The 16066-nt window shown below is 44.0% G+C and overlaps 1 protein-coding gene across 3 annotated transcripts in view; it reads left to right on the forward strand.

The window, feature by feature from the left end:
- Positions 1-15442, forward strand: part of CNKSR3 (CNKSR family member 3) — a 101482-nt gene extending 86040 nt beyond the window's left edge. The window contains exon 13 of one of the 3 annotated variants that reach the window (XM_064486554.1): positions 1999-3286. In XM_064486554.1, coding sequence (XP_064342624.1) covers positions 1999-2192 — 194 coding nt within the window. In that variant the 3' untranslated portion in view covers positions 2193-3286. Of the gene's footprint in view, positions 1-1910; positions 3287-7873 lie in introns of those variants that run through there. The other 2 variants (XM_064486553.1, XM_010994025.3) reach the window with 2 other exon arrangements.
- The last annotated feature ends 624 nt before the right edge of the window (positions 15443-16066 follow it).

Below are 16066 nucleotides of genomic sequence, written 5' to 3' on the forward strand. Positions count from 1 at the left end.
CATTTGATGGTCAGCATGGGCAGGACCTAGTAACTTCGCTTTTACTGTGCAGAAACAGAGAGCAGGTGGAAGTCGGAGTACGTTAGGCTTTTGATAGTAAGAGGAAGAGGAAAGATGTTTTAGAGGCCCAGCTTCCAAAGTGGTCAACCCCTTCCATCTTCCTGGGACTTTAAAGTTGGTCACCAAAGAACCCGAGTCACCTGGATTGCACTGCAGTAGAAAGGGGAGAGAAGTGCCTTCCCTTCTAGGGGCCACGACACCCTTAGCTGACACGTGAAGATCTGCGGAGCTGCCAGCAGGGGGCAGGGCTGTCCTTTGTTTGGATTTAGCAACGTCCACGTTGTCACTGCCATTCTTTTTGGCCTTTGAAGCCCCCACTTAGCCTTTTATTTCCTTGACTGTGGAGAGTTGGGGGGTGGGGGTGGGGAGTGTGAGGTCAGGAAGTAGAAAGATGCTCCACCCTCATCCCGCCTTCCACGTTTTTCTGGTATATTCGTTTTAGAAAGAAAGGTCTCTACACTATGGGCACTTTAAAAAAACCCAGCTTTTTAGAGAGACAACTCACATACTATAAAGCTCACCCTGTTAAAAGTGTACAAGTCAATGGTTTTTGGTACGTTTGTCGAGTTGTGTGTCCAGCACCACCGTCTCATTCCAGAATATTTTATCACCTGAAAAAGAGACCCCTGTAGGCGGTCATTCCTCATTCCTCCTCCTGCAGCCCTTGGCGCCCAATAATCTACTTTCTGTCTCTGGATTTACCTATTCTAGACATTTTAGATTAATTGACTCCTACGAAACGTGGCTTTTTGACAAAGGGTACTTTTGAAAAGTAACTTTTCCCCTTTGATTATAAAAGCAAAACAAGCACATGGAAAAACATCTAGAAGGTTCGAGGAAACTCATCTGTAATCTGCTCCCCTAGCCTAGAAATACTCACTCTGCATGCTGTGTGCGTTTTCTGATTGCTCCCATATTTACACATTGTACACCTGGAAACCATGTGTGAACGGAGCAGATCGATGTCCAGTAATACCGTGTTGCGGAATGCTGTTTAGACCAAGTGCGTTTTTGGTAATAGCTGCGTGAGCAATCCGTCTTAGGTCTGTAGTGCGTCCTGACTCAGTCTGCTGCTGTTGGGCATTCGGGTTGTTTCTGCTTTATTCCCCCCCCCCCCAGTTGTAAATAACACTTCGATCAGCATCTTGTACATAGATCTTCGTACACTTTTAAAAGTGGAATTTCTGGGTCTGAAGAATGCTGCGTGTTATCAGAGTGCCCAGTGTGTTAGGTTTCTACTTGGTTTCTTAATCCCTCCCTCTCCCCATCCCAGGAGGTCTCCTGGCCTTTAGGGTGGGATCAGTCTTCCTTTTCCGGAAATATCCCAAGCCTTGCAGAGCATGGAAGTCTTTGAACCCCATCCGTTAAAGGTGAAGAGTGCCTGCCCTGCATTCAGGGTCACAACCAAAGGCACCCCACCTTCCTAAATACTCCCTGGGGATGCTCCACGACACGTGCTCCGTGCTGCAGGCACTGAGCAAGGACAGATGTGAAGGAGTCATAGAAATTATAAGGCTTCTTTGATTTTTGATTGCAAGTGACAGTGTGAAAATTCTACACGGGTAAGAAAGTATGGACTCTCTGGTTGCATTTGGCCCTGTGTTTCCTCTCAGGCGCACGAGCAGCCTGCCGTGTGGACCTCTTCCGTTTCGTTTCTGCTTTCTCAGCACCCGGTGGGGAGGGCGTGGCCGCCTGGGAGGCCTGGTAGCCCGACCCCGGGAGGAGGGCGGGGAGTGGTGCCCCTTTCCGAGAGAGGCGTGGGAAGTCAGAGCAGCTGCGGCCCGGCCGCTGGACGGCGCCCTGCAGAGGACGGGTATTTTAATGGACCTGTGGGCTTTGTCTGAAAACAGGCGAGGACGCCCTTTGCCGGTATTTCAGTAACGAGCGCATCCCCCCCATCGTCGAGGAAAGCTCGTCGTCCCCGTACCGGTTCTCCAGGCCCACGACCGAGAGGCAGCTGGTCCGAGGCGCAGACTACATCCGAGGCAGCAGGTGCTACATCAATTCAGATCTCCACAGCAGCGCCACAATTCCATTCCAGGAGGAGGGGACCAAAAAGAAAGCCGGCTCCTCGGCGGCCAAGTCCTCCTCCGCAGAGCCGTCCCTGCTGGTCAGCTGGTTCACTCGCCTGAAACTGTTGACTCACTGAGCCCCGCGCTCCCCGGACCCTCCCTGTCTCCTGCTACCAAGTGCCTTGCTTCTGCAGTTGACCACCTGTTCTGATTTTCGTCCACAGTGTTATGCAGCGACCTTATGCAATTTTGTGGTTTTTTTTTTTTTTTTTGTAAGTTGTATATTGCATTTCTCGGAGTTTTGAAGTCATTGGATGGGAACAAATCCAGAGGATCGTAGGTGCTGCCTTGTGGAGGCAGAAGGAGAGAGATGGGTAGAGTCTGCTGGTGTTTGCGTCCTTAAGTGTCAGAACACAGAGACACACTCTCTAAACCGGCGCCCCGGCCAGAATATTGTGGTCATTATGGGGAACGGGGCCATTGTTTGTTTTGGGGGTAGGACTAAGATTGGTGGCCACTGTTACGCAGATGTGCTGGTTTGTGGTCCAACTTCTTCACCCGAAAAAGCCGGTGAAGAAAACATTTTTATTTTGACTTTTTGAGCGATGTACCATACGTGGAAGTGTAGCAGCTTTGACTTTGAAATAATAATGTGGCAAACTTCTCCTGCCCTTTCCAAGCAGAGGTGTACGTGTAGGCCTGTTACACTGGGTTAAGGCCCTTTTCATAACCATCTCAGCATAAGTCAATTAATCCAGAAATACGTGAACACGTTCAGATAGGGCTTATGACACACAAAGAGGTTTATGGTTACTTGTGAGGGATCTCGTTTTTGTGGTGGTTATATATTCTTGTCTTTAAGGGAGAAGAAGCTATACAATTTGCTGACAGCCAAAGTGTCATTCCGAAAAACATTTTGGAATAGCAAAATGTTTATGGGTTTATGAGAGAGACATTGATTCGCATTTTCACCTATTCAGTGACGATCTTCCAGAAAAGAACAGTTCTTCAAAATTAAACACTTTTTGCTAATGCGAAATCTCTTGGAAAATCTCACGGTCACTAATTTTCAACTAGCATCAGGTATTGTGGAAAAGTGTGTCTGGATATTAACTCTTGTTTAAACTGAATGTATGATATTTTGTTAGAATGGAAAAGTACTATCTTGTTAATTTAAGTGTTTTAAATATAGTTGTATATTTTTCTTACTCTTAGTCACATGTAGTTGATATATTTCTGTTTTGCGTCCTACATGAAGCTAACAAAAAAATCTTCAAGATGTTTGCAGGTTGACGAGTGATCACGTGGCTGTTGCCACCGCGGGCGCTCTTGTTAAAAAAGAAAAGAAAGCTTCCCCAGGCATTTTCGGATTTTAGGGATTAGAAATTGGGGCTTTGAGGGAGCATGTGAATAGTCAAATTACATTCGGGGACTTTTCTGAGCTGTATTCTTGGGCAAAGCTGATATTCCCTTCTGAAAAATACCCTCTCCCCACCCATCAAATTGTCCACTTTGCTGAACTGCCTGAAATTCAACGAAGTGGACATCCCCTGAAGTTAGTAAACATCTTCCTTTTAAAATGCCTCTGGTGGGGTTAAGGGAACTGGCAACTGGTTGTGTATTAGTGTGATTGACTTCAGTCAAGCCGGCTTCCTGTCAACCCACCCCTAAGGGGACTGCAGTGAAGATACAGTTGTTTCATGGGGGATGGAAAGGATCTTGGCAAACAGGGAAGAAGAGGCTTGGGACGTGCGATTCATTGGATGCTCAGGATACCGTATAAGGGCCAAGCTGGGGCGGGAAGGTCTGGTAATAGGGCACTGATGGCAGGAGGGGGCTGTGGAAAAGGAGGAGCGCCAGCCCTGGCCCTTTTACTGTTAGCCTGAGCTGGCTTTGCGCCCAGAGAATGGGGTGACAGCTCTTTCTCTCTCTCCCCAGATTTTAGCAGAGGGCTCTTAAGGCTGTAGCTTGCCTGAGTGACGAGTCCTGGAATTTTGGAGCTCTTTGCTGGAGCTTAGCCCCTTTTCTGTGGAGAAGATGCCCCTTGTGATCTAATGACCATCCTCAAATGAATTTTCAGTGCCCAGCTTAAGTTACTGTACCAGATCGGTGTTTTCCAGACTGTTCCCTAGGGGAGGCCAGAGGAGTTTCTGGGTTCTCTGCCTCCAGTCAGCCTACACAACTTCATTTTTATTTTTATTTGGGATTTTCTCTTGAAATGTGTTTGAGAAATAGATTGCTGCTTCAAGAAGTTTGCATAAATCTTTGTATCTTTACTCTTGAGGTACAAAATAGGTTAATTCTAATTTCTTAGAAATTAGTGGAAACTGCTTGCATAGAAGTAATCCAGGTTGAATGGTGGCCATGTGTGAACATCTGAAGGTGCAGAATGTAGAATGACACTTTGGGATATGGTCCCTTAAAACGGTGATTTTTTTGAATACCACCAGACCCAACTCTGCACTCACCCCTTTTTGTAATAAATGTTTTATAACGTCACTACAATCATAAATGAACATCATGGCTGATACAGCCTACCTTCACACATAGAAGCATCACCTCCATTTGCTATTCCAAAATGAAATTAATAGGTAATGTAACTGACCTCTACACACTCTTCAGAATGTCCTGACTATAAACAGACGTATAGAAGTATTTTGTAATGAAATAATTATTTTAATATATAAACGCTCTAGTGTGATTATGCTATAAGATGTGTGAAACAATGAAGTGAAGCACATCCTAGGACCTGTGTGTGGAATCCCCAAGCCCGTGGCAGCTGTGCAGGCCGGCTGTGTTAGCAGCTCAGCACCAGAAATGGGATTGATGTCAGCAACGCAACTTTCTAAAGTATGGCCAGTTTTTTTTGTTTTTTTAATTGAATGAAAGATTCTTTATAGTCTGTGGTGCTTTATAATGTTCAAAAGCTTCACACACATGATTTCATATAATCCCATAATAGCCCCCTTTCCCCTGCATCCCTATTCCCACTGGTAACCGCTAGTTCTCTGTATCTGTGAGTCTACTTCTTTTGTTTTATTCACTAGTCTGTTGTATTTTTTAGATTCCACATATAAGTGATGTCATACAGTATTTGTCATTCACTATTTCACTTAGCATAATGCCCCCAAGTCCATCCCTGTGGCTGCAAGTGGCAAAATTTCATTCCTTTTTTATGGCCAAGTAGTATTCCATTGTAGATTCACATCTTCTTTATTCAGTCATCTGTTGATGGACACAGGTTGCTTCCATACCTTGGCAATTGTAAATAATACTGCTGTGAACATTCGGGTACTTGCATCTTTTTTAATTAGAGCTCTTTCTTTCTTTCTTTCTTTCTTTCTTTCTTTCTTTCTTTCTTTCTTTCTCTCTTTCTCTCTTTCTCTCTTTCTTTCTCTCTTTCTCTCTCTTTCTTTCTCTCTTTCTCTCTCTCCCTTTCTTTCTCTCTCCCTCTCCCTTTCTTTCTCTCTCTCTTTCTTTTTTAATATATACCTGGGAGTGGAATTGCTGGGTTATATGGTAGTTCTATTCTTAATTTTTTGAGAAACCTCCATGCTGTTTTCCACAGTGGCTGCATCAATTTACATTCCCACCAACAGTGTACAAGAGTTCCCTTTTCTTAAAATGTGGCCAGTTCTTGATAAGGTTCTAGATAAAACAAAAATCTTTAATCGTTACATCCAAATGATGCTTACTGGATGCCTGGCATTGGTCTAAATCCTTCCCTAGCAGCTTTCTGAGGTGGGTGGTACTGTTACTCCCATTTTACATATGAGGGTGCATAGCTGGAAACAGCAGAGCTGGGATTAAAATCAAAGTGGTCTGGTTCTGGCATCCTGTTCATTTTTCTTTGCACTTTCTATCAGTTTATAAAATAATTGCCTCCCTGAAAAACCCAATGCATATTAAAACTGGGTTAAAAATTCCCTGTATGCTTATATATAAAATGAAATTAGATTATAATTTAAACTAAACTCAGGTAATTCTAGACTGGCTTTCCATCTACATGAATGTTCGGTGGGGCGGTTGGAAGTTGTGCTGATGGGGGACAGTTCTCTGCTGGGAGGGGGGTCCAACCTGTACTGTGTAGCGTCCCTGCTCCACCTGCTGAATGCAGGTAGCGGCCTTCCCATGTTAGGGCCTCAAAAGTCTTCACATTCCCACAACTGCCTCTAGGGGGCGGTACCACCCCTCTGGGAACAAGAGATATAAAAGAAATCCTGTTCCATCATTGAGTAGAGTTTCAGTCTTCAGGTTTTGTATTTGTCTGCTTTCTATCTCTGCTCCTCTCGCCTCATTTCTCTACCCATCAAAGAATCTGTTCTGTGGTGGCTTTTGTTTCTGTGTTTCTCCCCAAAGTCAAGCATTTGTTGCCTCCTCTGGCCCAAAGGCCATCAATATTCCCGAATTTCAGCCTATTAGCCCTCGGAAAACTCTGAGAGGTATTTACACTTAACTTGTCATCCCCTAAAGAGCTTGTGTAAGTTAATCTCTTTGACACTTGAATAAGTTGCTTTTTTCCCACTATAAGCATGAAGGGGGTGGCCATGCAGGCCTCGCTGGGATGTTTCCACCCATTGTATCTGTGGTTAGTCGTTACGGAGAAGTGCTTCCCATTTTGCTCCCACCCTTGCGAACAGAATCACTGCATCATTTCTTCTGGGATGAGGCCACTGCCACCTGCTTCCTTGGCGATTATATGCAAGGTGGGCACCTTGAAAAGGAAAAAAACTACGTTTGGTATGACCACTTTTTGGGTTGGCCAAAGACGTTTGATTTTATTCACCCTTGGAGTTACCCTGCTTGTGTATCTTTTTTGTATGTTCATGCTGATCACCTGGAAGGTGAGTATTTAAAAATGTATTGGTTAAAAACTGGCTTAAAGAAAACACAAACCTTTTCAAGGTGCCCACCTTGCATATAATCTCCAACACAAAGCTGCCCTTTCTGATGTTTCTTCAAATATGTAGAACACCTTGTGTGAGCAATCAGCCTAGTAGGACCACAGTCCGTGTTTACTGATACCTAAGGGACTTGATAGATTTTTATAAACCGTAGGACATGGGATTAGAAAAAATATTAATCTTCTTATTGTAAAAATTGCCTTAAATTTTTCTGGAAATTTCTCAAATGCTAAGTTTTGCCTTAGGGATTTTATTTATTTTTGGCCAGAATTATTTCTAGAAGTGTACTGCTTGGTAAACATAAGTAAAGGGACAGGTGATTATATCAAATTCAGGTTTACTGAAGGGTCATGTTTTTCTCTAGTTTTAGGAATGAGAGGCCTGTCCCAAACCCTGTGTGTGTGTGTAGAAGAGAATCTTTTTTTTTCTTTTTTCTTGCTGCTTTCTTCACTTTTTTGGTGGGGGCAGGGTAATTAGATTTATTTACTTATTTACTTATTTTTAACAGAGGCATTTTGAACTCGGGACCTCATGCATCTTAAGCTCACATTCTACCACTGAGCTCTACCCTCCCCTCCTTCTTGTTTCTTTTAAGACAGTTTTTTCCTACTACAAAAGTCCTTCTGAAATAATGACCTATGACCTACTGATTTTGGAAAGAGGAGAGGTAAATTTTGTCTGTAAGCAACAAAATAATGTCATGCAGCCAGAAGGCTGTCACACATAGTATGTCAGAGCCTTTGGGGCTCCCCTTACATAGAAATGGTGTCGGGTTTTTAAGGACTAGATTGTGGCTGTGATCTGACCATCCCTAGGCACGTTCTAAAACCATGGCAGTGTTTATGAAACTCCTCCTCTTGGTCGATCCTACGCTTAAATGCTGCCTATTTTCAACAGACCTGAGGGATTAAAGCACGTGAGGATGCAACGGAAGGTGGTGCTTCAGGGGTGTCAGTCCTCGTTCTCTCCTGGATCCCACCGCCCAGGAGTCACTGCTCAGATGAAGACAGTTCACAGCCTGAGTGCTCATGTCATGCTTGCAGCTGAATGTCACACACAGTCATGCTTCACCAAGCTTCCTGTTTCTCTGAAGAGTAAAACTGACGCTGTAGGAGAAAAATCAAGAAATAAACCTCAAAGTGTTTTCAAAAGATGAAGGGCTATATCCTTCCCATCCAAGGATATCAATGTTTCCATCATTTACCCTTCCGTTTCCTGGTACGTTGTAAATGCTCAACTGTTTGTGAAGCAATGATTGAAAGGAGAGGCAACATCAGCAGGAAAAAAATCGTTTTTTCCCCCTTGTTCTTCCTTTGACTAGACCCATGAAAAGGGATTCACCATTTAGCTTTATTTTTCGGGCGACAAAGACCAGATCTGAAGATAATTCTTCAATGTTTGGACATACCTTAGTCTGAACATTTTGATTTATCGCAAAGAAATGGGAAAGACTTTAAAAATGAAGTTTAATATAAAGTAATATTGTGTCTGAAGTAAGAAATTGTCCTTTTAGTTGTGTGGGGGTGGGGTCCTGTTTTCTTACTCAGAAATACCTCTCTGCCATTCCAGCTGAGGCTGAGCCAGGATAAGGATGGGGCAGGTTTAGGAATTAGTACTAATTCAGATGTCTTTGACTTTTGGAAATTGGTATCCAGCAGTTAGAAGTAGGGGGTTCAGCTTTTGAAGTTAGGTAATCCAAACTGTCCCAAGTTAGGACTTAATAAACTCTGGGACTCGAAACATGTTACTTACCTCTCTGGTCCGCATCTGTTTATTAGAAAGGGAATAATAGAATCTAATTCACAGGCTTATGGGGATTAAATGAGGTGATGTTTGTGAGGGTCTTAGGATAGCCCAGCACCCAGCACTTAGGAGATGTTGACTCTTGCTGGAACATTCTAGTAGCAGTGTTTACACCATCTTAACCTCTATTAAATGAGGCATTCAGAGCTGGTCAACAGGGAATTGCTCATTCTTTTGTCCATAATCAGCAAAATAATGCCATTGTCACACTGTTAGAAGGCTGCTGTGTATTCCGTGGCCTGGAAATGTGGTTTTTACTGGTACAAATCTCAGTTACTCAGAAGTTTTGGCAAAGTCAGAATGCAGAAATGATAAAAGTCTGATCGGACACACTCAGAATAATACAGTATTATTTTAACATTGGCTTGATTCATCCTCAGCATACTTTCTCTCTTTAATCCCCCCAACTGTCTTCAACAGAGTGATGTATGAAAACAGGAAGTCAGCATTCCCCCATCTCCTAGTTGGCTGAATGACTTTCGCCTCCCATCCGTAGTTTGAAGTGGTACCCTCAAACTTACCTCTGTGTTTCCTGTGATTCGGGGAAAAATTAATCATGTAGAATGGTTTCTATTTTGGAAATTCTTATGAAAAGGAACTCTTACATAAATATAAAACTAGGAGTGTGTGTTGCCTTTGCAGAAGCTGAAAAGAACTGTCCTCAGATGCCCACTCTCAAGTAATGCTTTGGGAGGTCCAGGGAGAAATAGGGAGAGAGACGCTCTGGGAGGGACAGAGGGAACTGGAAAATTGTTCTTAGTCTCAGCTTTCATTTGGTTTATTTCAGCCATCTGGACACTCAGTGCATCAGCCAGACTGTGAGCACACAGACCAGAGATACTCGGCTGCTATGGACATGGCAGCGCCACCCCTGCTTGAGCGCTTGTGTTTGTCTCTCTCATCTGTGAAGCAGAATCTTATGAATTGGTGAATATTTGGCCATATTAAAATAAGAACCTACATAATCACCATTCGACCTAGTAGGTTACAGATGCTCCGAGGACAGAGATCATGTCTGTTTCTTCCTTTTACTTTCTAGCAAAGCTCCGTTCTGTTCTGTGCCTGGTGTTAAAATTACACCTTGTAATAACTGTCTGTCTCCATGGATCCCCCCCCAGTACCCTGAACACCGAGAGGTGACCCTCAACTTGATCTTACTCATCTGTTTATTTTCTAGGAAATAATCTGTTTAATTCCTAGGATAAAAGGAAGAAAGTTAAGGGTGAATGACGAAATTGGCATTTTACATTATTATGCTCATGGCAATGTCAAGGAGAAACAAGGGTTGGCCATGGGCATTTAGATCAGATGAGCAATTGAAAAGCAAACAGACAAACAAGCCCGCAAAACAAAATAAAAGCCTTAGAACCTGATTTTTGGGGGAAAAAAGTTAAACAAGACCTTTCATTATCTGCTTCTCCTTTTGCTCTTAGGGCAATTAAGGAAATGGAAGAAGAGCTAAGCTAATCTTATTGAGAGCACTATATTTTACTTGGAATTGTTACTGCCTTTTTCAGATTTCTCCTCAAGGAAGGCAAATCACTGAAGCCCCCCTAGAGGGTATGCAAGGATGTTAATTGAATTACACTCTTTAGACAACATCAAATACAATTGATCAGAGTTTGTGTGTTAGTTTAAACTAACAACTAGTTAATTTTAGCTGATATTCTTCCTTAAACCCCTGCCTTGGCACTTAGTTCTAGATTCTTAACCAGAAGTTGGACTCATCCTTCCAGGTCCAGTCACCAAGGTGACTCCCAAGGTCATCCCTATGAGGCCCTCCTTGACCCTCCTCTGGACAGAATTCATCGGTCTCTGCTGTCTTTCTATAGCGTCGACTCATCCTGTTGGTTAGATGTTTGGCTCTCCAGCTTGGATTATGACCCTTTCTAAAGCAGATTCTGTATAACTCACATGATAGGTAGAGTCAATATTATTGAAATAACTAGACGGTAAAGTTAATGACTGTGCAGTCGGAAAAAAATTAGAAAAAATGATTAAAGTTTCGTATGTGAAAAAAAGAAATTATATTAAGATTTTTTTTGCAGACTACTACATATAGAATTTCATTACGTTGGCTCTCATTCTAAAGGAAGACATTATACCAGGTGTCAGAACTCAGTCATATTTGTAGGAAGGCTCAACCCTGGCTGTCAACAACCGCTTCTTTGGTTACAGGATTATAGTAACTGCTGAGAATGTAAGCACTTTCAGAAGTCTACAAAGGACTCATTTCAGATTCATACAGGTGGTTTCAAATTAGCCATAGGAAAATTAATGGTGCGTGGCAGTCAGGGCAAATGGAAGTTCTTATAATTTAGGCAAAATGGAAGACAATTCTAGGTATATGATGTTTGGTTGAAGGAGTGTGATTTGGACCTGAGAAAACCAAGTGCATAAGTACTAAGGCTATTAAGTAGACAGTGAAATATTACTAAGAACCTTCATCCCAAGGGGTTGAGTGATGAACTACTGAGAATACTGTTGCTGTGTTTCAGAGACCGCAAACAACGCTGCTGATGTCTGAGACATCGAAGTCTATGTGAAAAATAACGTCCTTTGCTCTAGGCTACATTGGGCTCCCCCGGGTCTGCGGGTTCCACTTTGTTGACGTCTGAAAACAAGCAGAAAATCTGCTCCTTTGGGAACCTGACTTTCCCCAAAGATGGCAGATCGAGCAGGAGACATTCAACTGTTAGTAGTTCAACAACCGAAAAATACATATATATTAAAAGGAAGAAATACGAGATGATTAAATAAAGAAACTCCTTTGCAAACGGAAATTAATGGTGATGATGATCTGGGGCCTCTGGAGTGCTGCTTTTCCAGATGCATCCAGCGATGTGCTTCTATCTAAAGGGCTCGTGTAGAATTCGCTGAAAATGTGGTCTAGGTTTATTATACGGGGAATAGGACTGGATCCTCTTCTTGGCAATGGAAAGTACTCAGGGCGCACAATGACAGTACGTACTCTGCTTGTATCATTTCTCCTTGCGTGGGGAGCACTTGGCCTGAGCACCCCTGGAAACCCTGCTTCCCTGCTCTGCCCACCTTTCTTCCACTCGCCCTTTTTCACCTTTGTGTTTTCCTGATGCAGCTCAAACCACAGTCACCCTGATTCCTGAATTTGCTCTCTACGCTCAGTCCATCTCCCATCCTTTGCCTCCTGTGTTGAGAAATACAGCCCATTTTTTGGCAGTTGGAAGAAAGAGAAACAACGAATCCACCCCTTTGGCTTCATATATGTTGGCTCTCAACGTGTTCTTCTTCTGAACAGTGTGGGGAGATGAAAACACCTTCGGCAAGGAGACTAAGGCCAGAGTTGGGAGTTACCCATGGCTTGTCTAAGGCTCAGGAAAGAACAGCTGTCCCTCTGTTGAATCCTTCTGCTGCTGCTTTTTCCCATCTCATTGATTTTTGCTCTTTTATTTCCTCCTTCCTTCTATTTCCTTTGGGCTTAATCTGTTTTTTTTTTTTTTTTAAACTTCCTGTGTTAAGCTCATGCCGTGACAACCCCAACATCTCAGTGACTTAACACACTCCCAGCTGACACTTTCTGTATACAGAGTCAGTCCACTGTGAATGTTCCAGGCTGGGCAACGCTGCATGGTGGCCTTCCTCCAGCGAGGGACTCGGGGACCCAGGCCACTCCTATCTCTGGTTTTTCAAACTTGGGGTTTCAAGCTTACCCTATGCTATGCGTCCGGTAGACTGGGCTGTGGGACACGGGACAGTGAAACTGAGCAGTTAACCAGCTTGTCCTAGAAATGACCGTCATGGCCACCTTAAGTGCAAGGGAGGTTGGGAAAGGGCTCTTGGTGAGGGCTAGTGGTCTCTGCCACGTTTCCTAGGTTGAGTACTTAGTTCATTAAAATACAACTTTTCTTTAATGTTTCTAATATTTACACTTAAGATTATAAATTTCCCTCGAAACATTACTTTTGCTGTATTTCACAAGGTTTGGTGTGTAGTGTTTCCATTATCGTTTAATTCCAACTAATTTTTAATTTTGCTATGATTTATTCTTTGGTCCATGCGTCATTTTGAGTTTTATATATTTCTATGTCATTAGGATAGGGAAGGATTTGTCGTACAAGACAATAAAGGGCCAACTATAAAAGATAAGTTTGATAAATTCAACTGCATTAAAGCTAAGGACTTCTGTTCGTCAAGAGACACTGTAAAAAATAAAAAAAGGTCTAAAAATTGAGGAAGGATAACAAACCCTAAGGATTGGCATCAAGAATATATATATATAATCCTGGTTAGAGAAAGACAAAGCAGTACAAAAATGAGCACAAAGCATTTCACAGAGGGGAACGCAAATAGTCCATAAGCACATGAGAAGCTACTCATTAGTCAGCAGCCAGATCTAAATCAAAACCACAGGAAGATGCTCTTCTATGCCTAACCGACTGCCAAAAATGAAGTAATTACTCAGAGGACCAGTGGGACCTCGCACGCATCGCTGATGTGGGGTTAAACTGGCACTGACTGTTCATACTGCCGTCTCGCTCCTGGGTATCTATTCTGGAGAATGAAACGGTAACTGCCCAAGAGGCGAATGGGAACATCCCAGCAAGCTGTTATCCCAGCAAAGGTGGTGGGTCCCTGCAGAGCTCCGTGGAAACTGGCAATGACTCATCACTTAGGGCAGCAAAATCTGATCGAACGCAATGCTTGGAACCCACCTCCCCGCTGCTACCAGGGGAGAGCGAAGGGCTGGTTGTGCCCCCACCATGAATGCTAAGGAAGCCAGTCTTGCTGCTGGTGGGCAGCGTCACTCAGCTGCAGTCACAACCCCCGAGGAAGCCAGGGGAGGGGCCTGGCGCTTCCTTAATGATGCGCTGAAAAGCCCCACAGGTCCAGGGACTCCATCGGAGGTCTGAGGTTGGGCTCTGTCAGACCTCCGTCTACTGCCCTGGGGGAAGCTGACCACGGGACCTGCACCCCTGCTGCTGCCTCTGAGTGTCCCCAGCACGTGGTCTCTGTGTGTGCCTTGGCCATCTGCCTTTGTTTGCACAGCACAACCTCTCGTCCATCAACAAAATACTGTTTGTGTGGTGGTTTATTCTTAAAATGGAATCAGCTCCAGCCAGTGAAAACAAATGAATTACAGCTGTTCACATCAAAGAGATGAATCTTATTAATGCAGTGTTGACTGGAGAAAGTGCCAGAATGCAGCATGTAGCTTGTCACTCTTTAAAACATTCTAAAACAGGTAAAACGGAAGAGAGTACTACTTAGTGAATAAGTGAAAAGAGGAAAGAAAGGGATGATAGAACACGCTGTTCAGGACGTGGTTCGCCTCTGGTGGGGCGGCAAGAGCACAGGAAAGGAAGGACCCCCAAGTGGACGTACAGGTGGATCAGCCCAGTTCTCTCCAGAGTCAAGGATAAAAGTACTGATGTTTGATTTGCAACAGAGAAACCCAGGGCAACTAGACGGAGGAAGGAGGGAAGTGAGGCAAAACATGTGACGCGATAGAAAGTGGTGTGGGCTGAATCGGGCGGGTCCCACCGGGCGGGTCCCACCCCACAAATCCACGTGTTCAATCCTAACCCCGGTACTTGAGAGGTAACTGTGTTTTGTTAAAGAAGTAATGAGATTCAGTATGACTCGTGTCCTCTTAAGAGGAAATTTGGACACAGATGTGTGTGTGCACAGAGAAAGGACTGTGGGCAGCCATAGGGAGAAGATGGCCGTCTACAAGCCAAGGAGAGAACCCTCAGGAAAAAACAACCCTGCCGACACCCTCATCCCAGACTTCAGTCTCCAGGACTGTGAGGAAATGCGTATTTGCTGTTTGAGCCCCCAGTCTGTGGTGCTTTGTCACGGCAGCCCGAGCAGGCTGAGACACAGTGATGTGTCCCTTCTGAGTAAATATGGGTCTCTGGGCGACTGTGCCTGCTCAGTGGGGCTCTTCTGGAAGCTATAAGGAGGGAGGGGAAGGGGGAATTTATCTTCCAGGTCAGGGCAGCCCACGGGAAGGTAAAGTCCCTGTACTTTCTCATTGTGTCACCCAGCCTCTTCGGTGGCCACTCACAGTGCCCCTCCAGTGTGGCCTTTCCCCTGAATCCACAAGGGGCAGGAGGAGCCAGAAACCTGGATGTGCAGGGGGTTGGCCCGGCTGTGTGGCTGACGGTTAAGGGGACGCCCTGGGCTGGTCAGCAATGGATGCGGGACCCCGGAAGCCCAGCTGAGCTGGATTTGTGACTGGTCAGCAATGTTCTAGCCCTGGGTTGGGATGGTGGGTACAGAGGTAGTCAATTACTTTTTAAGTGAAATTTTAAAAATAAAAGGACAAGCATGGACCAATGATGATAATGATGATGTATAAAGAATCAAAGATTAAATTACGGTGAATTCAGTTCTGTGTTTCTGAGTGTGTGTTTTTCTGTCCAAAAGAGAAGAGCAGTTGATTTCTATTCTTGCCCTTCCCTGCATCCGGGAAATTAGCTGGTTATTTTGAAAAGCTAATTAAACCTACTTGGGAGATAGAAGGAATCAAATCTCCTATAAAAATTCAACTGTTAAGCCTCCAGTCTGTTTTATTTGTAAGCTATTGCTTCAGACGTTAGAAAAATGGTGTACAGTATATTTGATTATGGAAAAACTTTCCCATTAAATAAGGCCTAATAAAATAATTGAATATGTATGTTTCTAATTTCCAAAGCTTGTCAGTTTCTTATGTTTCACTAAAGGTGGAAGACGTGTTGCATGTGCACGGCCACGTCCGTTGTGAACTCTCATGGGGCTGCAACAGGCAGCAGTGTATGGTTATCATGGACCCTGACCTTGACAAACATCCCTGCTTTTCTGAACATCCCTTTCTTATTGCCTCACTTAAATAATGTACACAAGGAAACAGCTTTCTTTAATTTTCTTTGCAGCAATGCCTGAAATTACATTGCTAGTTATGTAAAGTTGTGCGCCCTGTGGTTGGCTTATGCTTTCCCTTTGAAATTACTTTTCATTTGGAAAAGAGTGGAATGCTTGATGCATTGATATGAAGGCTAAAAAAAGTCAGTCATGAACAGTACTGGTCATGGTCACTGCAGGAAGCATATGGTACCCTCGAGGCGGGTCGTTGATGAGAGTCTCAGGAACGAGTTACTTATAAAAGTGTCGGGAGATGCAGAGATTCCACAAGGGGTGACGAAGCATGCCAGGGTCAGCAGGGAGGACAGAAGGTTAGGGGATGGGGAGATCCTGGAACCCCGGGAGAATGCGGCAGTCAGGGGAGAGGATGCCCATCAGGAGCCATGAATTTTGGTGGAAGATCAC

The sequence above is a fragment of the Camelus dromedarius genome, chromosome 6, assembly GCF_036321535.1.
Source record: "Camelus dromedarius isolate mCamDro1 chromosome 6, mCamDro1.pat, whole genome shotgun sequence".
NCBI classification, from domain to species: domain Eukaryota; kingdom Metazoa; phylum Chordata; class Mammalia; order Artiodactyla; family Camelidae; genus Camelus; species Camelus dromedarius.